Source organism: Aquarana catesbeiana, unplaced genomic scaffold (assembly GCF_042186555.1).
Source record: "Aquarana catesbeiana isolate 2022-GZ unplaced genomic scaffold, ASM4218655v1 unanchor235, whole genome shotgun sequence".
NCBI classification, from domain to species: domain Eukaryota; kingdom Metazoa; phylum Chordata; class Amphibia; order Anura; family Ranidae; genus Aquarana; species Aquarana catesbeiana.
The window spans coordinates 71,236-94,527 of NW_027362663.1; the positions used below are offsets into that span (position 1 = coordinate 71,236).

Here is a 23,292-nt window from a genome sequence, read left to right on the forward strand (position 1 = left end):
TTCAATTTTGCGCTTTTTTGTGATACATGTAAAATATATGTAAAAGGTGTAAAAATATAAATGAACAAAGCAAACATGAACTAAAGTTGAATTATTAGTTAATAAAATAGAAAAGAAAAATCAACAGTAAAATTATAATTGAATGGAGGAGAATAAGGAGTTAATTAGGGCTGAATAGAGTAAACTAAGGGTTAATAAGGGTTTCAACAGAGGAACATTTAATTAAAAAAATCGAGAACTGGATTTTTCAGGGCATTTCCCGGGACACCACAAATTCGGGAATGGAGTCTAAGTCCCGGGAATGTCCCGGTAAATCCGGGACAGTTGGCAACTATGTACAGAGATATATAGAATGATACAGACTCTCCTCCTCTCTATATACAGTATACATCATCCATTTATACATTATCTATATGGAGACTACACAATATACAGACTTCTGATCTATGGTATCAGTGGAGGGATGTTATACACAGGGATATATAGAATGATAGAATCTCCTCCTCTCTATATACAGTATACATCATCCATTTATACATTATCTACATGGAGACTACACAATATACAGACTTCTGATCTATGGTATCAGGAGGAGGAGGAGGGGGATTCTTATACTTCCTCTATCCATGTAACGCTGTACCCATATGACACCCCCCCCCCCCCCCCCCCACAAATAGAGCTTTCTTTTGGTGGTATTTGACCACCACTGGGTACTTTTCGCTAAACAAATAAAAAAAGAATGTCAATTTTGAAAAAAAACAAGTTTCTTTTTGTTTCTGTTATAAAGTTTTGTAAATAAGTACATTTTCTCCTTCACTGATGGGCACTGATGAGGAGGCACTGTTCTGCAGCACTGATAGGCACTAATAGGCGGCACTGATATGCAGCACTGATGAGCACTGGTAGGTGGCATTGATGGGCACTAATAGGTGGAAATAATGAGCAATGATAGGCGCAAGGTTATGCAGCACTGATGGGCACTAATAGGCGGCACTGATATGCAGCACTGATGGGAACTGGTAGGCGGCACTGATGGGCACTGATAGGTGTCAATTATGGGCACTGATAGGCAGCAGTGATAGTTGGCAATGATGAGCACTGATAGGTGGCAATGATTTGCACTGATAGGTGGCACTGAAGGGTGGCACTGATGGGCACTGATAGATGCCACCGATAGGCAGTACTGATGAGGAGGCACTGATAGGCATTGATTGGCATCCCTGATGGGCACTGATTGGTATTGTGGGTGGGCACAGATTGGCATTCCAAGTGGCCACTTGTTGGCATCCTGGTGGGCACCGTTGATGGGTCTGCACTGATAACCAATGCACTGATTATCAGCACAGACCCCCCCATCAGGAGAGTCACTTATCGGCTATCCTCTACACGTGCCCTGTCAGCGCACATAGAAAAAAGCCAATAACTGCCACTTCCTGGTTACGCTGTGATTGGACACAGCTGATCACATGGTAATGAGCCTATTTCATAGGCTCTTTACCGAGATCGGAGATTCGGTGTGTCAGGGTGACATACCTCACTACCGATCGCCGTGCTGTGCGCCCATGGGGGTGTGCACGAACGGCTTATCCTGCTAGAGGTCATATGACGCCCAGTCGGGAAAAAAAATGGAACCATCATTCTGCTATAGGCTGGGCAAGATGTGGCCAATAGCATAGCATTACTGCACATAAAGTGTGCATTTATTATGTAATTTGTCCTTTTTATAACTTCTCTAAAATTATGATTTTGGTAAAAAGCATTGCAAAGTTATATACAAATGAAGTAAAGTCGTTTTTTTTTTTTTTTCAATTTTGCGCTTTTTTGTGATACATGTAAAATATATGTAAAAGGTGTAAAAATATAAATGAACAAAGCAAACATGAACTAAAGTTGAATTATTAGTTAATAAAATAGAAAAGAAAAATCAACAGTAAAATTATAATTGAATGGAGGAGAATAAGGAGTTAATTAGGGCTGAATAGAGTAAACTAAGGGTTAATAAGGGTTTCAACAGAGGAACATTTAATTAAAAAAACAAACATTTTTTTTTTTACTTTTCAGGTTGCTTTAAGTGACTTCATCTGCAGATGGAAGTTCTTCCCTTTGATCTGTAAATGAATAAACAGAAAGTTACAAAATGAAACAATGTTTCATTGTATCTTTCTGTATTCCTGGCTGAGCAATTTTGTTGATAAACATTGCCAGACTGCTTTTTTTGACAGCTCCTGCTGCCAGAGTTCTATCGAATAGTGCCCTCTGTCGAAAAATGCCAGCGCAACTACTTTAATTCTGGCCATCAAATACTCTCTCCCATAGAAAAATGCCTCCAGCGATGTGCGCATGCGCTATGGTGGCATCACGTCAGCTGATAGGCAAATCAGCTGGAGTGCCATTCCATACTGCGCATGCACAGGCATTTTTTGACGGAGGGCACTATTCGATAGAACACTATGACCATCTCTGTGTACTCGGCAATGTACTGTATCTATGATTCATCAAAGCTGAATTTCTGTGTACTGTGACAGGGGGGATCCCGGCAGCAGGGCAGAAGGACGGGACATACTAGACATGCCCTGTGTACAATTATGACATTTTTGTGGGTGTGTCTTGCACGCTCAGAGTCTGCAACTGGTTATTATACAGGATTTATATAGCGCCAATAGTTTGTGCATCGCTTTACACAGGAAGGGAAGACAGTACAATTACAATACAATTCAATACAGTAGGAATCAGGGAGCCCTGTTCGTTAGAGCTTACAAGAGAGTCAAATTTGTTGTTAGGTGGAGGCTGGATAGGCCTCTATGAAGAGATTTTTCAGAGATTGCCTGAAAGTGGACAGAATATAGGAGACCGATTGGGTAGGGAGTTCCATAGGATGGGAGAGGTTTGGGAAAAGTCCTGGAGGCAAGCATGGGAGGAGGTGAGATAAGTGAGCTAGAGAGCAGGGGGTCTTGGGAGAAATTAAGAGAACGCTTTGGCTGGTATTATCGAGACTAGGTTAATGATGTAGGTGGGGGCCGAGTTGTGGATGGCTTTTTAAGTTATTGTTAGTATTTTGAATTTAATTTGCTGGGTGAGTGGCAGCCAATGAAGAGATTGGTAGGGAGGAGTTGGGTTAATTCCATGGTGAATAAGCCGAATTTTAATGAATGTATGGTCAGCGTAACCCTAATGTGTGTATGAGTGGAGGGATGATGCATAACATCCTCCCAGGAGGAGAGACCATTTCCAATCATCCTACAAGACTTCCACTCAATTTCATTCTGCAGCTTCTACAGCCAGCAATGGGGATGTGCTCAAAGTACAAACACAAGCACCCCCTATCGGAGTGCAATACCTCTAACGGGACTTTATGGCGGGGTCACCTCTGGTAAAGTAGAAAATAGTAGGAAATTTTTAAATTTTGTATAAAAGTATTAAAGTTTATTCATTAAACATTTCTTAAAACACATTACCATGACCTAACCGTATATACAGTAAAAATGGATGCGTATAATGGGAAGATACAATTGTAAAGGAAAATTGACCAATTGCAATGATATAGGTAAATAACCAATAATCATAGAAACCCAACGTTTCGAGGTATGTAAAAAAGTTGACCTCTTCTTCAGGGGTAACGATAATTAGTCAGAGTGGGTGTTTCATCTAAAAAGTTAACAAAAAAGCAGAACAGAAATAAGTGAAAGAAATTCTCAGATATTCATAACAGGAGGCAGTGGAAAGCATTTTGGTTTGCATTACAAGGTTCAGTTCACATTTCAACAGTTGTTAACATCATTGGTAAATTCTAGGCATCTATAAGCAAGAAATTCATACTGACCCCTTGAAAATTATGTAAAACTTCCTAAGGACATTTCCAGCATCCAGTGCGACTTAAACAAATTGCCGTCCGTCACGGCCACACAGGAATCGCAAGACCAAGGTTGAAGCAGATAGAGAAAAGACCAAGTAAACCGCAGGAGTGAAAGCCAGGGTGGGCTGAGGTTGCTTCACAAAGGATGTCCCCCAAAAGGCGGAACAGACACAGTCCTCCCCTTTTCCCCTATGAGGGCTGGAAAAACAGCCTGCTTGATGGAGTATGGAAGGTGGGGGGTAATAGCCCGCTGTAATAAAAATACTTCAATGAGGATCTCAGAGAAGAAACTAGTATAAGTACAATATTCATCTCCAAAGTAGAGGTAATATTGGGGTAAGCAGATACAGACCACCCAGAATTGTACATATCAGGCACATACCTAAAAAGATATAAAGGTGAGTGGAATCAGGTCACGGATTCCAGTATTGAGCCAAAAGGAGATATTTTGATAAACCTCAACTTAAAGTGGGCCGAGGTCCAGAGGGGTCTGCAGGTTCCCTGGTTAGGTATAGGCCCGCATAAGTCTGCAGATTGAAAGGCACAACAGGGAAATGTTGTAAGTAAATCAATAATCAGACCTCTGCATGGTTAGCAAGAATCCCAGTCAAAAATAGTCCTCAGGTTTACCTGCTTGTCTTAGCTTCCTCCAGGCACGTCTGTGTGGTATAGGAAACAGCTGATGAGTGCAGCGTCAGCAAGGTTTAAATCTGTGTGTGCTGGAGTGGGAGTTGGTGCCCAATCAGTAGCCTGATTGGCTGGGCCAGGGGTGGGGGGCGGTCTAGAGAAGGGAGGCCAGGACGTGTCTGTAAAGGACATCCCCCGGGCGGAGCGACGTACAGCGTCATCTCCACGATGCACTCCCTGGAGTGGAACCATCCACAACAGGGCGGAGATGGACCAATGCCGAGGCGCAGCGCTCGGCGGGGGGCGGAGCCAGCGCGACGTGGAGAGATCCCCCATACGTCTAAAGGTCCCGCAGCGCAAAGCTGGCATGCCCGCTGTCATGGAAACCCATGCCACAGACTGCCAGAGAGAGGGGAGGCCGGGTGCGCTCAGAAGAGAGCGCATCTCAGTCTCCCCCGAGTGCGCTGAGTGAGCTGACACACAGCCCAAGCCTGGGAGAATTGAAGGGGAGAGTGAGGGTGATGGATTGTAAAGTAGGAAGGGGGAGGAGCAAACGACCGACAGTTAGAGAGTGCAGGCATGAAGGAAGGAATGAAGGGAGAGATGGAGATGACAGTAAGTGAAAAAGAACAAAGGAAAGGAAAAGGGGAAAAGAAGGAAGGAACCAAGTTGGGACTCAGAGGAAAAGAGAAAAGCTGGTGTAAGTGCAGGAGAAAAGAAAAGGGAAAAGGGAGGGTGTGTGCAGAGGAGAAAAAGAAAAAAGAGGAAGAAAAGAACCGAAGAGAAAAGGGAAAGGAGAGGAAAGAATGAACGTGCATGCTGTGAGGATTACCAACACTTGGTGAGTTTATCTGTGTAGTCGAGAGGGGCAGTCCCACTGAATTAGAAAAAGGTCCTAAAATCATAAAACAAGGTTATTGTGTCATACATTGAACAATGTGTTACATCAAGGGCCAGACAGGAACAAGCATATTCAAATTAAAGATACAGTCCTAGTGGTTCATGTGTCCTGTTGGTTTTAAGGACTATCCCCAAGAACCTGGGGTATATTGATAGTCCCGTATAGATACCCGATTGCTATATTCTGAATGAGGGGTACCAAAGGTCCAAGTGGGACAAAGGGCTGCATCAGTTTGATTGAGAGGGTGATTTTATTATAAGGACTCCCATTCGGATCCTCCTGAGGAGAATCCCTCCAGGAAGGGTCTGAAGGAAGTAGTAGCATTAAGGCCAGGTGGCATGGTCGCATTTAAGCGAAAAATCCACCTTTGTTCGGCCTGCATTAATGTTTTATTAGTGTCACCCCCTCTTATGCCAGGATGTATTCTGTCTAGGATCAGGAAGGAAATCTTTGGAGTGATTCCTTCATGTAGATCTCTCGCATGTCTACCCAAAGGGAGGCTTGGGTTACAAGCCTGCATGGATAAGATATGTCGATAGGCACGTTGCCAGAAGGGCTGAATAGTTTTGCCCACGTAAAAACAGAAGCAGTTACATAGAAGTAGGTACACTACATTAGGTGTTTGGCAATTCGCATAGTGTTTAGGGCGGTAGCGTTCGCCATTTGGGAGTGTTATGTTGCGCGTGGTGTTCATAAACTGGCAGTAGTTACACCCACCACAGGTGAATGTACCAGGATATTTGCATGGATCCTGGTGTCCGGAATCATGATATTCACTGGACACCAGGTAATCCTTGAGAGATCTCGCTCTTTTGAATGTGAAGACAGGGTGTTTACTCACATAGGGGCCTACAGTGGGGTCCATTGAGAGAAGATGCCAGTATTTGTTGGCAATTTTTTTAAAAATTTCATGTTGGTTACAATATTTTGTTATAATCGAGATTGGATTTTTTTTTATTAGTGTTTTTAGAGGATGGGTTGTAAAGCAGTTCTTTCCTAGGTCTCAGAATTGCCCGATTGTAGGCCTTTTTAAGGCAAGATTTGGAGTAGCCCCGAAGTAATAGTCTCTCTCTCAGGAGATCTGCCTCTCTTTTGAAAATTGTGTCGTCTGTGCAATTTCTCCGTGTCCTCAAATACTGACTGAAAGGGATGGATGCGATTAAGGGTGATGGATGAAAGCTGCTGGCATGTAATATAGTATTGCCCGCTGTTGGCTTCCTATATAAACTGCTGCTAATACGCCCCCTGTCGTCTTTGTAGATAATTACATCTAAGAAGGTTATGGAAGAGTTGTCAAAAGTCATTGTAAAGCTCAAGTTAAAATTATTTTTGTTTAGGCATTCTAGGAAAGGTTTGAGTAGATCCTGTGGGCCATCCCAGACAAGAAGGACATCATCGATGAATCTGAGCCATAGGCTCACATACATCATGAAGGGGGCCATATCATCGGATTGGTTGATCATGCGCTCCCACTCCCCCAGGTACAGGTTGGCATACGATGGGGCACAGGAAGTCCCCATCGCTACCCCCTGCACCTGGAGGAAGTGGGAGCCATTGAAAGTGAAGTGATTGTGCCGTAGGATATAGTCCAATGAGTCCAACAAAAAATCGCCCATTTTAGGATTGAATCTATTGTCTTGTAAGATAGCCTGTCTGATACAGCTTAGACCCTTAGTGTGGGGAATTGAGCTGTATAAGGCCTCCACGTCGATTGCCACCAAGGTCGACGTGGGGGGGATGGCCATTCCGTCCAAGATCTGGAGTAAGTGGGGGGTATCACGAAGATAGCTGGGAAGGTTGGTCACAAAAGGGCGGAGATGCCCATCGATGAAGGAACTGAGGTTCTCTGTTATTGAGCCATTCCCCGACACTATGGGTCTTCCTGTAGGTCTTTTAACACATTTATGCAGTTTCGGTAGGGCATAAAAGGTAGGGATCTTGGGTTGTTTAGTTCTAATAAATTCCCATTCTGATTTGCTAATCACCTGTTGTTCAAAGGCTAGATCTACTAGGGAATAAAATTCCTGTTTGAACTTGGTAATCTTATTGGCTGCGATCTTACAATACCATTTTTTGTTTTCAAGAATTTTCATGCACATCTCCACATATTGTGTATTATCCATGATTACAATGTTGCCCCCTTTGTCGGAGGGCTTTATTGTTATGTGTGGATGATCATGTAGTTTTTTGAGGGCAGCCCTTTCATCGTTAGATAGATTGTCGCTTTCCTTGGTATTGGTTCTAATCCTACAGATTTCCTTTCCTACCAATTTAACAAACGCTAGGACGTTGGAATTGGTATTCAAGGAGGGAAATTTATCGGATTTCTTCTTAAATTTTGGTATAGGGGGAGGTTCCGTATGGTCGAAACGACCTAACAGGTGTTCTAGGTCGATCTGGTCGATCAAATCAGGAGATTCGTTCTCCTCCAGTAGACTGACCAAAGTGTCTAGGGCCTTCAATTCCTGTGACTCAAAGTTAGGTTGAGCCGGGATTGACTTAGAGTACATCTGTTTAAGGATCAATTTGCGTGCAAACAATTGGAGATCTTTTATGGCTTCAAATTTGTTGATGTTATGATTGGGACAGAAACTCAGTCCCCGTGAGAGGACTTGCAGTTCAACATAAGAAAGTTCATATGTGGATAAATTTACCACATTTAGGACATTTAAACCTTGGTCAGACATCTTTAAGGCCCTATCATCTCCATTCTCATGTCATAGTGGGCCGGTATTGTTACCGCCCGTTGCTCCACCGCGCTCATGTGTTGTGCTTGGCTGTGTTGCAGTGGTGCCTGTGGTCGTCAATTTAGGGAAGAGGGAGGTGATCTCTTGTTGGGAGGTTGAGGGTACTGTGTGTCTCGTTATTGAATTTTTTTGGGTTCCCGCAGTGCCCTGATGTTGGGAGGGGGTATCATGGGTTTCCGTAATGCGTCTTTTGGGATATTTCCCGTTGGACCCACTTCCATTTGAGCCGCGTTTAGATTTTTGTGATCTATAAGGTCTATTTTGTCCTCCCACAGAGTGTGAGGATATTGAGGAGGCATCTGATAAATCAGACTCGTTAAAGCGTGGTTTGGTTTTAAAGTTAGACTTGGGTCTTGTTTGATTAGTTTTCCAATTGTAAGCTTTGTGTTCGGAGAAAGCTGTGCGGTCTCGTAGGAATTTGTTTTCCTTTTTTATCAGTATGTTTCTGTTAAACTGTTCTAGATGTGCGTTTAGGTCATTGTCAAGTTGGATGAAGGAGGTATGAGTTTTGAAAGGTGTCAGAAGAGCATAGAGGGATTCCAGCTCCTTGTCCGTTTGTTTAATAATCCCTCTATATTCCTCTATAAGGAGTACCATCATTTCCTGTGAGCAAGCTGATAATTTGCTTTCCCAGGCTTGTTTGAAGGACGGGTCCACATGTTCCATTGTGGGGAAGATCTGGATCCGCAAACCAAACGGATTAATATTGTTCCTTATGTACAGTTGAAAAAAATGTATGTGCCAATGATTTATCGATTTTTTTTCTAGGAGTCTTCTGAGATTTGTGAAAATCTGAGATAGCTCCGACTCTTTCTGTTCCTTTTCAGAGAAATTTTTATATAGCCCAGACATGGTGTTGTCCCAATTTTTCCCAGCATAGTTGGTCATGGTGAAAAATATCAGGTAAGGATAAAGTAGTTAATGAAGTGGAGCAGCGTCTAAGGGAGACTACCAGGCGAGGAGATGGGTATTTTCTACCCTAATTATATAGAAAGAAAGGGAGGTGTCATCCCAGTAGGCACTGTAAGTTTCTAAAGGTGGACCCCCATCCCAATTTCTAGCCAAACACAAGCACCCCCTATCGGAGTGCAATACCTCTAACGGGACTTTATGGCGGGGTCACCTCTGGTAAAGTAGAAAATAGTAGTATTACTACTTTACTTTAGTATTTTCTACTTTACCAGAGGTGACCCCGCCATAAAGTCCCGTTAGAGGTATTGCACTCCGATAGGGGGTGCTTGTGTTTGGCTAGAAATTGGGATGGGGGTCCACCTTTAGAAACTTACAGTGCCTACTGGGATGACACCTCCCTTTCTTTGTGCTCAAAGTACGGACTGAAATTTGCCTTTTCTGTCATTTGTACAATTGCAGGATTTTTTACTCATATATAGTAGCGGTATCTCTACCACTTCTAGATAGAACATCTTCCTTCCTGTCAATGGTGGTTAAGGAAGCAGCGGATGCCAACTAGTGACGTCACCCAGCCCCACTCATTTACCAGTTATAAAATCCCAGGCATGTAAGCAAAGGAGTGGAGCTAATGTGACATCACTAACAAAAAAGTGCCTCATGCCCATATTTGGATAAAGATATCACCCTGGAGTCCCCTTGTTGAAGGGGGTTTCCAGATTTCGATAAGCCCCCTGCCTGCAGACCCCCCACAACCACAGCCCAGGATTGTGGGGAAGAGACCCTTGTCCCCATCAACATGGGGACAAAGTGCTTTGGGGTGGGGGTGCCATTTTCTTTTTAATTTTGGAGTGGGGTTCCTCTTAAAATTCATACCAGATTCGAAGGGCCTAATATGGATTTTTTTCTTTATTTTTTTTTAAATAGCCGGGGGCCTGCAATTGCAATTGCAAGTAAATCTAAATGTGATTTGAGTCGTGTTTTTCTTTATGAATGTAATTTTTGCTGCAGCAGGTTCTATACATGGTACAGATGCACCATTTTACAGGCAGACTAAGGAGACCCCCCCAAGCACGATATTTACAGGAATTTTTCATTTTTATTGTTTCATTTTAATTATCATTAAAGTCACTGCTCCTTTGAAAATGATCGTTTTAAAAAAAAAAATTTGCATTGATACATGTCCCCCCAGGGCAGTACCTGGACCCCCATACCCCTTTTATGCCCAATTACTTGCATATAAGCCTTCAGGATGGGGACTTTTGATTTCTCATATTCGGCTCCTATAGACTTCAATGGAGTTTGCAGTTTGGGGCAGAACTTTTCCCCTGTTCGGGAGTTCTGCTGCAAGCCGAACAGGGGGGTGTTCTGCTCATCTCTAATTTTAACTAAAGCAGAAGCCATCAGCACAAGGGACACTTCATACTGTGTCTCCCCGAAAATGAGACCGGGTCTTATATTAATTTTGGCAACAAAATACACAGTAGGGCTTATTTTCGGGGTAGGTCTTCTCCCTGCCGGTCAGGAATCCCCAGTTTGAACCAAGTAAAAGTGGTTGTAAAATCCTATACTCCACTCTGTTACAGTAGTATATAATGTAAAATGTGTGTTTCTGTAATATAATTGTGCCAAATACTTTTGTTATAGCGCTGGTTGGCGCTTCCGTGACCCGTCGGAGCACTCTTTCCTGCTCCGAGCACTGCAGAGGGGGGCCGAGATCCCCCCGCTAACAGCTGGGAGAAGAGGAAGAGAGCAGCGGGAGGTCAGCTGAGCGGCGCTGTACCGAAGGTATTTGCACAATTATATTACAGAAATACACACAATGTACATTATATAATACTGTAATAGAGTGGATTCTAGGATTTTACAACCACTTTAAACTAGGGCTTATTTTCGGAGTAGGGCTTATATTGCAGCCCTCCCTGAAAATCACAGTAGGTCTTATTTTCAGGGTAGGTCTTATTTTGGGAGGAAACATGGTATTGATATGGTATGGTATGTCAATTCTGCTATTTCTTTAAAGAAATGTTTGACCAAACTATATTACTATAATTAATGTATGATTTCCCGTGTCCCGATTAGATAGGAGATGAGGCTGATCTCAGCAGGTAAAACATACAGCATTGTATCCTGTACCTGGATGAAGGCAGATGTCTCAGCACCTGTCATTTGGTGCTTAGGTCTTGGCTGAATTCAAAGTATATACAATATATTATCCCAACACTGGCAGAAAAGTGTTAGACTTTGCTGACTTTACTTCTGTGATGGACACAGAGGAGCTGATTGCTGCATGTCCCAATAGAAAGAGGCTAGAAGATGCATGGAGCCTCTGAGACAGATAGTTCCGTATGGGCTTAGCTAGTTCTGTATGGGCTGTGCTTTGCTTTCTGAGCTGCTGGGACTTGTAGTTTCCCATTGTCTGTACAACTTTCTGGACACTGAAACACTACTTTTCGCCATGCTTATCCTGCAGCTGCTGCCTGTGTGGTCCTGACTCCTGACACTACGGCCAGGACATCCAACCCTCTGTGGACCTGTTATGTGCCTATGAAGGACCTCTGCCCGCTGGATCTCCTGTTCCCTGCCACGGCTGGTGAGTCCCTTAACCCTTGTTGTGCCTACTACTGTCCACCCTTGGTGGGTGCTCAGATTGCTGTGCCTATTGCAAACCAGAGGGTCCCTGTCCCTTGCTGTACCTATTGTTGCCCTGTGGACTGTTTCCCAGTTTCAGTGCCAGATTTACTCTCTGTGGACAATTAACCCCTGCTGTGCCAAACTCTGCTCTGCCTGGATCTCTGCCCTGTGTGTTGGACCCTTAGTCCTTGGTGAGCCCTATTTCCGCCCAAAGGATCCCTGCCCCTTGCCATGCCTACTGTTATCCAGTGGACTATTCCCTATTTCGGTAACATATTCCTACATAGATACAAAACATTGCTGTCATTCTACTGCCCAGAGGATTGTCTTCCCTTGTCGTGCCTTATCATTACCTTGTGAACTGTTCATCCATGTTGTCCCCACTGCTAATTCATGAACCAGTTACCTGTAGTGTGCCCATTACTACCCCATGAACTGATTATCTGTGCCGTGGCTCAACGCCACCCCCAATACCCTCAATTCTCCCAATAAATGCCCACATGCCAGGTCCTGTGTGATATGTCACTGTGTGCTCCCTCTCCCTGTGCTCCTAGTTCACAGTAAACAAAGATCCCCTTCATCTAGCAGACCATTATCCTAGATGAGGACCTGGTATTGATATCAAATAGACTCCACACAAATGAATAGTGTGAGTCCCCTGTGACAGACCCAACCAAGGCAGAGGCTTTTGAAGAGGACTAGGGGCAAGTCTCCTACCCACTGATTATGGGCCCTGACATTCGAGGGAGCTACAAGCATTTAGGTAGGTGTCCTGTTATATAATGCAAGAGGGCATTATTGCATTTAACACTCAAGGAAACCATGATGGTCTCTGCCAACTTGAAACTCAAAAAGCAGATGTATGTGAAAAGAAAGCTGGTTAACTAGATTTGGACAGCCCTGGGTCTTCTTGAATACTGTTGCCAGATAGTCTAAGGTGGGGTGAGATCACGGTTTGTTATTTGTTTATTGTTAAATTAGATCTCTCCCATTGTTAAAGTGGTTGTAAACCCATGAACAAAACAAAAAAAAAACCTGCAAGATAAAGGCATAATGAGCTAGTATGCATAGCACACTAGCTCATTATGAATAACTTACCTTAGATAGAAGCCCCTCGCAGCGGTCTTCATACACCGCTCCAGCCGGCGACATCGCTCCCGGAGTTACTTCCGGGTATCGCGGGCTCCAGCGCTGTGATTGGCCGGAGCCACGATGACATCACACGATGACGTCACTCACTGAAGCAACGGCACATACTTTCCATTGCTTCAGTGCGCATGTGCCGATGACTGGGGCACATGCAAATACAGGGGATATTTCCTAAACCATGCAGGTTTAGGAGATATCTGGGGTAGCTACAGGCAAGCCTTATTATAGGCTTAACTGTAGCAAAAAGTGGTTGTAAAGGTTTACAACCACTTTAATTGTGTTAATTAATTCACATATTATTTCTGTCTGTCTAATTTGACTAACTCTTGGAGGTTTCTATGATGGGATTAGCCTTGTGTCAGCTCTACCTCGTTATCTAAACCATTGTGTGATGTTTTGGGTAAATATTTTTTATTATTATTTGTTCATGTGGTGACTGATCTACTTTTTAAGTAAATAAAAAGCCTGTTCTGTTCAATATACAGTCATTCCTGTGGTTCTACCCCCAACATCTTGTCTATGTATGATGATTGGGGTAACAGGCTGGTACTAGCTCTCGGTCTGCTGGAGCAGTTTGGAGGGCAGGAAGCACTGTTTGGCGGTAGGAAGCATCTAATCAAGGTGCCAAGTGGTTCCATTACAGCCCCCAAAATTTCATAGCAGACCCCAAACTGAACATGCAGCCTGGCAGGCCAGAAATGATAGGGGGAAATGTGCGCACGTTCCTCCCTCCTAAACTTTACCAGGCCACATGCCCTCAGCATGAAGGGTCCCTGGCAAGAGGTACAGGCATATCACCCCACTCATTCACAAAAAAGTAAACTGTAAATAAACACTAACACCGTTTTTGAAAATTATTTGATGAAGAAATAAAAAGCCCTTAAAAAATATTCAGCATTGTAAACCCATCAGATATCATGTTGTCCAACAATCAATCATAATGAACAATGGTAACCAACCTGGAGAACACATCTGATCCCCCTTCATCTAATAATTGCACTAGTCATGAATTACATCTTCTGGTCCTTGCCACTAAATGTTCCAAAATGTGTGGGGTCTCTTGGGTGAAGCACTGACCAAATATGGCCATGTTTCTATATTTGGATAGTGATGTCATTCTCTCCCCTCAGCTTTGCTTACAAGGCTGGCGATTCCTGGTCAGTAAATGAATGGGTCTGGGTGGCATCACTGGTTGCTAAGGAGGTGATGTAAGTTGGCATCTGCTGCTTCCTTAACCACCATGGACAGGAAGGAAAGTGTTCTATTTAGAAGTGGTAGAAATACTTCTACCACATATGAGCAAAAAGTCCGGCATTTGGATAAAGAACAAAACAGGCAAAGTTCAGTCTGTACTTTGAGCTCATCCTCATTGCCGGATGTAGAAGCTGCAGATTGACAGTGAGTGGAGTCTAGAAGAATGGTTGGGAATGGTTTCTCCTCCTGGGAGGACGTTATTCATCATCCCTCTACTCATACACACATCATTAGGTTTATATGGATTACACTGGCCGAAACTGAAGTGTTGGGTCAGCAGGGACTAAACCAATGATGATCAGTCAGTGTGTGGCTGATCTCTCTTGGCAGAAGTCAGTTTTTTTGATTCTGTCTAAGGAACATGATGGAAAACTTTTGTTGATAAGCAGCTTCTACCATTGGTCAGTGTATTCCCAGCAGGAGGGATTCCTCCATTCCCCATGTTTGTGTGGAAGGAGAAATCTGAGAAAAATAACTAACAGTGTATGGTCAGTTTTACACTACTCTTTTTTATACAAAGAGGAAGTTGGATGCAACCAACGATGAGTTGTGTAAGAAGTGTCAGAATGCAGAACGGACTCTAATAAAGGAAGCTTAAGAAATCCCCCTTCCCCGTCCTCTTCTTATCCTCCTTCTAGGTTACAAATTATTTGGAGTAAAGAGCAGATCAGCTCTTTGTTCACACATGAATATCGATCTTCATATGATAAGAAGAAGAAGCTGGATGCTCCCAGTGCCGTGTTTCCAGGTTTTATCTTCCAGAATCTTCAGTGATTGGACTTTTCACCTTTCTGGAAATATTTTCTGGTCTCTTATTTGTCAGGAAGTACAAAGAATCTGATTGGAGGATGTATGGACAGATCTAGCAAGGTGAGACCCCACCAATCATTCTTCTGACTGCTCTAAACAAAGTCCCATTTCCTGAGAGCCATCAGGAAATGGGAACTCCGTTCATTGCTCGCAGCACTCTAATTAAAAAAAGACCCGAAGTCTTTGTATTGTGTAATAAAGCAAATGATTCTGGATGGCTGCACTTCCAAAGATCCTCTTTTATTGAAGCTCATGTGACAGGTGGTTAACAGATGAGGTTGTGACCAAATGCTAATATTTGGGGGAAATGCATCTACCTCCTTGTCCCCTGCTCCATCTGATAACCACCCGTCACATGAGCTTCAATAAAGAGGATCGTTGGAAGTGCATCCGTCCAAAATCATTTGCTTTATGGCACACAGCATGTGAGCTGGGCTAGCACCCGACTCGTCTGTATAAGGATTAACTGGAGACTCACCTGGGAGCGGATATGTTTGTTTCATGGGAGGTCTGTATATTGTGTGGGCTCCATATCCACTTCAATACCGGGCACTTTCACCCCCCTCCTGCCCAGGGCAATTTTCAGCTTTCAGTGCTGTCACACTTCACCATCATGCAACGCTGTACCCAAACTAAAATGTTATCTTTTTTTGAGATAGAGCTTTCTTTTGGTGGTATTTAATCACCACTGGGTTTTTTTTTATTTTTTTTGCTAAACAAATGAAAAAAGACCAAAAATTTTGAAAATATTTTGTAAATAAGTAATTTTTCTTCTTCGCCGATGAACGCTGATAAGGCTGCATTGACAGGCACTGATAAGCGGCATTGATGAGGTGGCACTAATGGGCACTGGTGAGTAGGCGCTAATATGCTGTACTGATGGGCACTGATAGGCAGCAATGATGGGCACTGATAGGTGGCACTGACAGCTGGCACTGATTAGGAGGCACTGATAGGTGACACTGATTATGAGGCACTGACAGGCATCACTGATGGGCACTGAAAAGCAGCACAGATGAGCACTGGCAGGCATCCCTGATGGGCACTGATTGGCAGCAATGACGGGCACTGATAGGTGGCACTGATAGGTGACACTGATTATGAGGCACTGACAGGCATCACTGATGGGCACTGAAAAGCAGCACAGATGAGCACTGGCAGGCATCCCTGATGGGCACTGATTGGCAGCAATGAGGGGCACTGATAGGTGGCACTGATAGGTGACACTGATTATGAGGCACTGACAGGCATCACTGATGGGCACTGAAAAGCAGCACAGATGAGCACTGGCAGGCATCCCTGATGGGCACTGATTGGCAGCAATGACGGCACTGATAGGTGGCACTGATAGGTGACACTGATTAGGAGGCACTGACAGGCATCACTGATGGGCACAGAAAAGCAGCACAGATGAGCACTGGTAGGCATCACTGATGGGCACTGATTGGCAGCAATGATGGGCACTGATATTCCATCTCAAACATCTTTGTCACTGGGGTGTTGTATGAAAAAACGTTGTGAGGGGCCCTGGGTGTGGAGTAAGGGGTCGGAGGATTGTGTACATCTATCATTATTGTCGGAGTCCGTTCCTCCTTTGGTTCTCCCCGCCTTACTACCGCCTCCTTACTAGGTCCACCTTTCGCTAAACCATCCTCAGACTATGATGTATAATTGTGTTCTAAATCCTCTAATGCTTTTATCTTCCTTTTTTGTGAATTAATGTCTTTATTTGATCTACCCTGCCCTCTCCCTCCTCCTCTACCCCCACGTGGTGGCGGACCACGTCCACCACCACGTGTGGGTTCAGATTCGGAGAGGCTACTCTCATTTTTCCTATTGTAGTTTCTACAAAAAGTGCCCTGTCTGTTTGTATTGTTGGCAAGACCCAGGGATCCAGGAGGCTGTGAACCAGGAAGCAGGAAACGAAAAGCAGCTGGTCGTGACGTCACAGGAACAGGAAATGTGATTATTCACAGTGGCAAGGAATGGTAATGCATTTCGAAGCCACAGCTTCTTCATCAGACCATGATTGGCTGGCAAACCTGGCAGTCTTAAATACAGAGGCAATAGAAACAGAAAGATCTGATGGGCTGGCCGGCCCGTCAATCAAATAGACAGATTTAAAGAGGTAGACGGTTGTAGACCGAAGTGAATGTAACTATGAGTAAAAAGCTTGCTGATTAATAGTGGATGATGATATATTTATGACTTTTGAAGAAATCGATCAAATAATTAATTGATTAAATACATAAATATAAATGTATAAATCTACCTTGGATATAAAATTAATAAATTTGTATGAATAAATTAACTAATAAATTAATTATTATTCAATTATTAACAATCAGTAATCAATCAATTATTATAAATTACAATGAGTTCATAAAATTAATGAAATGGTGAAAAGGGAGGAAGGACTCTATGCTAGATATAATATTAAGGGTATATCTGTTATAAATTATATCATGACCAAAAATACTTCTCAAAGGGATAAATCAAATTAAATCTTCAAATAATAAATGGTTAATGGATAATGATGGTGCTACCTACTGGGTATATATGTGTGCACGCATATAATCTTACAAGTACACAACATGATAACCGCTCATGCATATACATACCCACATACCTGCAAATACGCGCAGTTGTAAACATGTACAACAAACGCATGTATACACGTGAGTATATGCAAAAGAATATTTTTGTCCCAATACTCTCTAGAGGGAACACAATATTATACAAAAAAGAGAACAGGGGGGAGTAAAAAAAGGGGGGTGGCAAATTTGCGTGCCCAATATGAGCTGTTTAGTGGAGAAAATTGTGTGTTCAGTCACCAGTGACCGGGCAACCCACAGAGGCATGACCGGGGGGGATCACACCAACACTTGTTAAATAACAGTGCTGATTTTGATCTCCTCGTTCATTCCTCTAGGCAACATGGTGTCCAAAGTGAAAATGCAATACGTTTCCTGATGACACAGCCTTTTGAAACGTTCTGCCAGGGAAAATGTATCTGGAATTGATTCAAGGAGCCACACTTTAAGATCTTTTGATGATTGCTTATGATATTCCAGAAAGTGGCGGGGGGCACTATGTTTAGGGAGACCAGCATCGACAAATCTGCCATGTTCCCCAAATCTGTCTGGAAGGGCCCTGATGGTACGTCCATCCTCGCTGATGGACACTGAAGGGCTGGGCAATGATAGGCGGCACTGATATGCTACACTGATGGACAGCACAGATAGGCATTGATGGGCAGCATTTATTGGCACTGATAGGCAGCACTTTTGGACACTGATAGGCGGCACTGATGGGCACTTATAGGCAGCACTGATGGGCACTGATAGGTGGCACCAATGGGCACTGAAAGGCGTCACTGATGAAGAGGCACTGATGGGCGCTGACAGGCATCACTGATGGGCACTGAAGGGCAGCACTGATGGGTCTGCACTGGTAATCAGGGCACTGGTTATCAGTGCAGATGTCCCCAGTGAGGAATGCTGCTTATTGGGTTGATTGAGTAGAAAATAAATCTTTATACTTCACCCCCTCACCCTATCTGTTCCTTAACTCTTCACCACCCTTCCCCTAGGTGATCCCAAACCTGAAGTATAATCTGACCTCTCTGTAGACATCTTACTGGCTAATACTTTGGTGCTGATTAGTACCAGTCTTGGCTATGAATGGCACAGATTTGTGAAAGTGATACCTAAAAGTACGAGTCTGTATAAACTGTGGCCCTAATCTGGGTAAACTTCCTTTGTGACCTTTATATACCAATCAAATAAATGCTGGCATGAAGGTACTGATTGACCCTCATAATTATGGGTTTTAAATATCAGGAGTCCATCCAATTCTGATCTTTGATTAGACAACCAGGCAGCCAATCGTTATCCACATAAAGGGAACAAAACCCTCCTTATTGGTTCCGTTCAATGCACTATAAATGAGTTTATTATTGTCTGTGCTCCTTCCAGGTGATATCATCTTGGGTCATCTCCTGATGTCATGGAGACCTCTTTCTCCTCATCCTCCTCCTCACAAGGTATGACTGCTGATCCTGACAATCATTTCCAATGTTTTCCTCAATCTCACATCTCCAAAGGCTGAAATTAGATTATGGGATGTTTTATGTCTCTATAGTCTAAACATTTCCTGTAGACATCTGGTCAGTCCACCCATTAGAAGAGTTCAGGAGCTTTCATCAGTTCCACAATCACATTCCCATCTATTCAGATTTTATTTGTCATTGATGGAAATGATCTTCTGAGATGGCCCAGTGATCCATAATGACCGGATGACCCCAAATGTTATGGTTGTTTGTGTAGTGGTCGGGGTAACCCTTTGTTTATAATCCTAATGAGAAAACACCTCCCATGTTACATGACACATACTGCTGGGAAATTTGGGGGTAATCGGGAGTTCTCAGTTTACATTGATCAGACACATCATTATTCAAGTGTAAGCTTTATAAGGATTTATAGTTTCTTTTTGTTTACTATGAAACAGTCAATAATCGTGATGTTTAAAAATGGTCATCCCTACATATACCCTAGGAGGTCTATTTGCTATGAGTTTGTGTCATTTGCACAAGCATCACTAGCAATCCTCATAATGTCTAATAGGTTTACTTCCTCTGATCATCAGCTCCATCTAGTGGCCACAATACAGTATTTTCTTGAAATACCTCAATCGGTAAGATATAGCAATAGGACCACTAGAAGAAGCCGACAATCATCAGAAATAAACATATTAGACACATAATGATGATTGTTCATGAAGGTGATTTTATTATAAATATACTCCTAGTATTGCACCCAATATTCATTCATCTGAGAGGTAATTTACCATCCTGGAGGCAGTCATGTGAGATTATCACAGGGAAGCCAATCTCTCCATAGGTTAATGTACATATAGAAAGATTGGGGGATCATTTCCTTTCCCTTCTATATGCTCTTTATAGCATTGCCGTCTGCCAGCACAGAGTTACCTGCTGTCGTGTTTCAGAAGCTGTCCAATCAGGATCAATGTTTACAGTTGCCAACTGTCCTCTCTGCAGGGTCGGCTCCTGGTATCCTGGGAAAGGACCCACAAACCCCCGGGGATCTTATCGTATATTCACTGGAGGATCTGAAAGCATGTGACTTCAAGAAATTTAGGAATAAATTGTCTGATTTCTCCTATGGAAATCAACATCCCATCCCCCGAGGAAGACTTGAAAATGCAGACTGGATCACCACCAAGGACTTCCTGATAGACACATATGGAGAAGAAGGGGCTCTGAATGTCACGATTAAAGTCTTTACACTGATCGGTCTGATGGGACCTGCAAATGACCTCCAGGAGAGGAGAGCACAAAATGGTGAGTTCCCGTCTATAATGACCATTTCCTAACAAATCCTGATCAATTATTTATAAAGTGATTGCCACATAAGTAAGAAAAAGTGAATTATTAGTGGGTACCTTAATCCTTCAATTGTAAAGTAATAAGGGGGATTGGGGAGGAATGGCAGGGACTTCCCCAATCAAGTCCTACCTCGCCATCCAAAGCTAATTGGACTATCGCGGTACCTCATGAATGCATACACATATAGATAAAATTGAATTTATTCAAAACGTAGGCATTAAAAAGTCTATACATACATCATATAGATTTGACAAGAGTACATTACAATACAGAATATCACATAGTATTTAAAACGCCCACAAAGATAGTTGGAGGCAGTTTTTCAGAATACTTGAGACCGTAACCTCGACAGTTTCGCATTCAAGCCACTTCTTCAGGAGGTGTCCAAGCAAATTCTCTATGAATCAGATAATTATGATTACAATTATATTATAACAAGATGGTATACAGGTAAGGACATAACATTGGAGTAATTAATACAGATAAACCTGTACACTCACCAACCACTGCCCTGTCCGGGCTTAGACGGCACTGTGAGACGCCCACAATGGGCGTTCCCCTGGGGGCGAGCAAGGGGGGTTGTTTGGCAGACTACACTAGTATATAAAAAAAAAATGAAGTATACATTAGATGTTCATATATGGGATCAGCTAGGGAAAAGTGGCTTCCACCCAGGTGAATAGGTAATCGTGAGGTGAGGAAAGGGGAGGGGAAGAGGACAGGGGTACGAGGGTGGGGAAATGGAAGACAGAGAGGAAAAGGGGGGAAAGAGGGAAAAGGGGAGGGGGGGAAGAGGGGGGAGAAAAGGAAGGAGGGAGGGGGAGAAAGAAAGGAGGAAAGTGGGAAAGAGGCTGAAGCAGGAACACAGTGAGGGGGGGAAAAAGGGGGGGGGGGGAAGGAGGGGGAAGGGGAAGAGTGGGGAAGAGGGGGGGGGGGGAAGAGGGGGGAGAAAAGGAAGGAGGGAGGGGGAGAAAGAAAGGAGGAAAGTGGGAAAGAGGCCGAGGCAGGAACACAGTGAGGGGGGGGAAGGGGGAAGGAGGGGAAAGGGGAAGAGGGGGGAAGAGGGGAGGGGGGGAGAAAGGAGGGAGAAAAGGAGGGGGGAGGAAAAAGGTAAGGGGAGGGGGGGAGAGAAAAGGGGGAGGGGTGGGGGGGAGGGGGGAGGAGAAAGAGGGGAAGGGGGGAAAAAAAAGGGGGGGAACAAAGGGAGGGCCAAGGGAAAGCTTGGGGACGACCCTCCACCCATAGTACATCTAGTTAGTTATTGAAGGAGATAATAATCAAAAGTAAATAAAGTAAGCACCCACCATTGCTTTAATGGTGGTACAAAATCAGTTGCTAGCACCCTAGGCGATTAATAAATCACTTCAGCGACCATTTAGATTATTCATGTTGTATAAGTAGATGGTTAGAGCCCTTGAAACAAAACAGAGAAAGGGGGGGCGGGAAGGGAGGGGAGAAAACAAGGAAAATGGTGTTATAGATACTTCTATATAAGGTATCATCCAGGCCACCCTATCATCTAAGGAGGGCCGTTGCGGTCATTAAGACAGAGTTAACAATTTTCTAGGCAGTAAGGAGAGGGAAAGGAGAAGGGCATCCATCCAGTACATAAGACACTTACTTGTGGTCCGCTGGTGTGTCAAAAGCCTTCGGGTGTCTGCCACCCATAACAGGCAGACATGTCGGCTGCCTTATATGCCCCCAACTCGTCGTCGTCACCGGGTCCGGCCTTCTACTAGTGCGCATGCGTGGAGGTTCGTTCCGCGCAGGCGCCTAGCCCTCTAAAGATGGCGATGCAGGAGGCGTTGCCTGGAGAAGCAGAGGGAGGAAGTTTACTCGACAAGGAGAATCCTCCTCTGCCTGGAAAGCCGCATGCCCGCCACTAGGGGAGAACTAAATCCTCACGCCGTATACTTGTGGTAGAAAATGAGGAAATGTGTACTTTAAAACCAAATACAGAAACAGTTGAATACAGGGATGTTGATGTATCTAGCCGGGGCAGACAGGCATCCCATTAACCGGCCCAGGTGCATACGTCCCAGCCCACCATATAACAAAATAAACAGCATAATAACACCATCACAGTGTCACGGAATGACAAACAAATTTCAATTAGAAAACCAACCATGACAAAATTACTGACAAATAATGACAATACATAGATATTTTCATGGCACTCTATTTGGGGAACCTACATATCTCACACAGTATTGACAAAATCCAGGGAACTCCCATAATAGGGACAGGGGAAGGGAAGGAAGGGAAGGGGGAAAAAAAGGGGGGGGGCAGAGTTAATGACAAAGTCTAGATGGTATCCATATGGGTTAAAGGCTCCAAGTGGGGAGACCACGGGGGGGCCTTGGCAAGGATGGGCCAATCACACATGTCAATTTCTACACTCTAGAAAGTATTTATATGTATGTGCCTCATTTAGGCCAGGGGGGATGAGAGCATTCAATCGTTCTATCCAGAATGATTCCCGTTTAAGAATTTGGCGTCCCAGTCTCCACCTCTGGGGTCCCCTGGGATAACCTCTAAAACAGTGAATTTAACATATTCAGGATTGAATTTATGGTGGATCCCAATATGGCGACCCACCGTGGTAAGTTTCCCATTCGTGGATGCATACAGATGATCTCCCAATCTTTGCCTTAACTCCCTAATGGTCTTCCCCATATAAAAAGCCCCACACTTACAGGTCATCAAATAAATAATGCCTCTCGTACTACAATTGGCAGAGTGTCTCACAGATAGTGATTCTCCATTGGGGAGAACCAGTCGGTGTCCTTCTTGGATCCAAGGACAATGAGGGCAATTGCCACATTTAAAAGTACCCCGGGGCTCTTTGGGGTGAGTATCGGGGGTTCTATAGTGGCTGTGGGTAAGTTTGTCTCTTAATGAGGTGGCTCTTCTAAATACTAGTTCTGGGGTAGATCTAATATATTTTTTAAGAGTATGATGATTAGTTAGTATGTGCCAATGTTTGGAAAGTATGTTGCGC

The 23,292-nt window shown here is 43.7% G+C and overlaps 1 protein-coding gene and 1 long non-coding RNA gene across 2 annotated transcripts in view; one reads left to right on the plus strand and one right to left on the minus strand.

Annotated features, from left to right (window-relative positions):
* Positions 1-3,551: 3,551 nt before the first annotated feature.
* Positions 3,552-4,600, minus strand: LOC141121954 (uncharacterized). Its single transcript, XR_012240606.1, has 3 exons — positions 4,484-4,600; positions 4,236-4,380; positions 3,552-4,103 (listed from the first exon to the last, which is right to left on the minus strand). It is a non-coding gene; the product is annotated as an uncharacterized lncRNA (long non-coding RNA).
* Positions 4,601-14,703: 10,103 nt separating this feature from the next.
* LOC141121936 (NACHT, LRR and PYD domains-containing protein 3-like) overlaps positions 14,704-23,292 on the plus strand; it is a 52,887-nt gene continuing 44,298 nt past the window's right edge. The window contains exons 1-3 of the mRNA XM_073611693.1: positions 14,704-14,944; positions 18,862-18,929; positions 19,944-20,246. Of these exons, the coding sequence (XP_073467794.1) occupies positions 18,893-18,929; positions 19,944-20,246 (340 nt within the window). The 5' untranslated portion in view covers positions 14,704-14,944; positions 18,862-18,892. The remainder of the gene's footprint in view (positions 14,945-18,861; positions 18,930-19,943; positions 20,247-23,292) is intronic.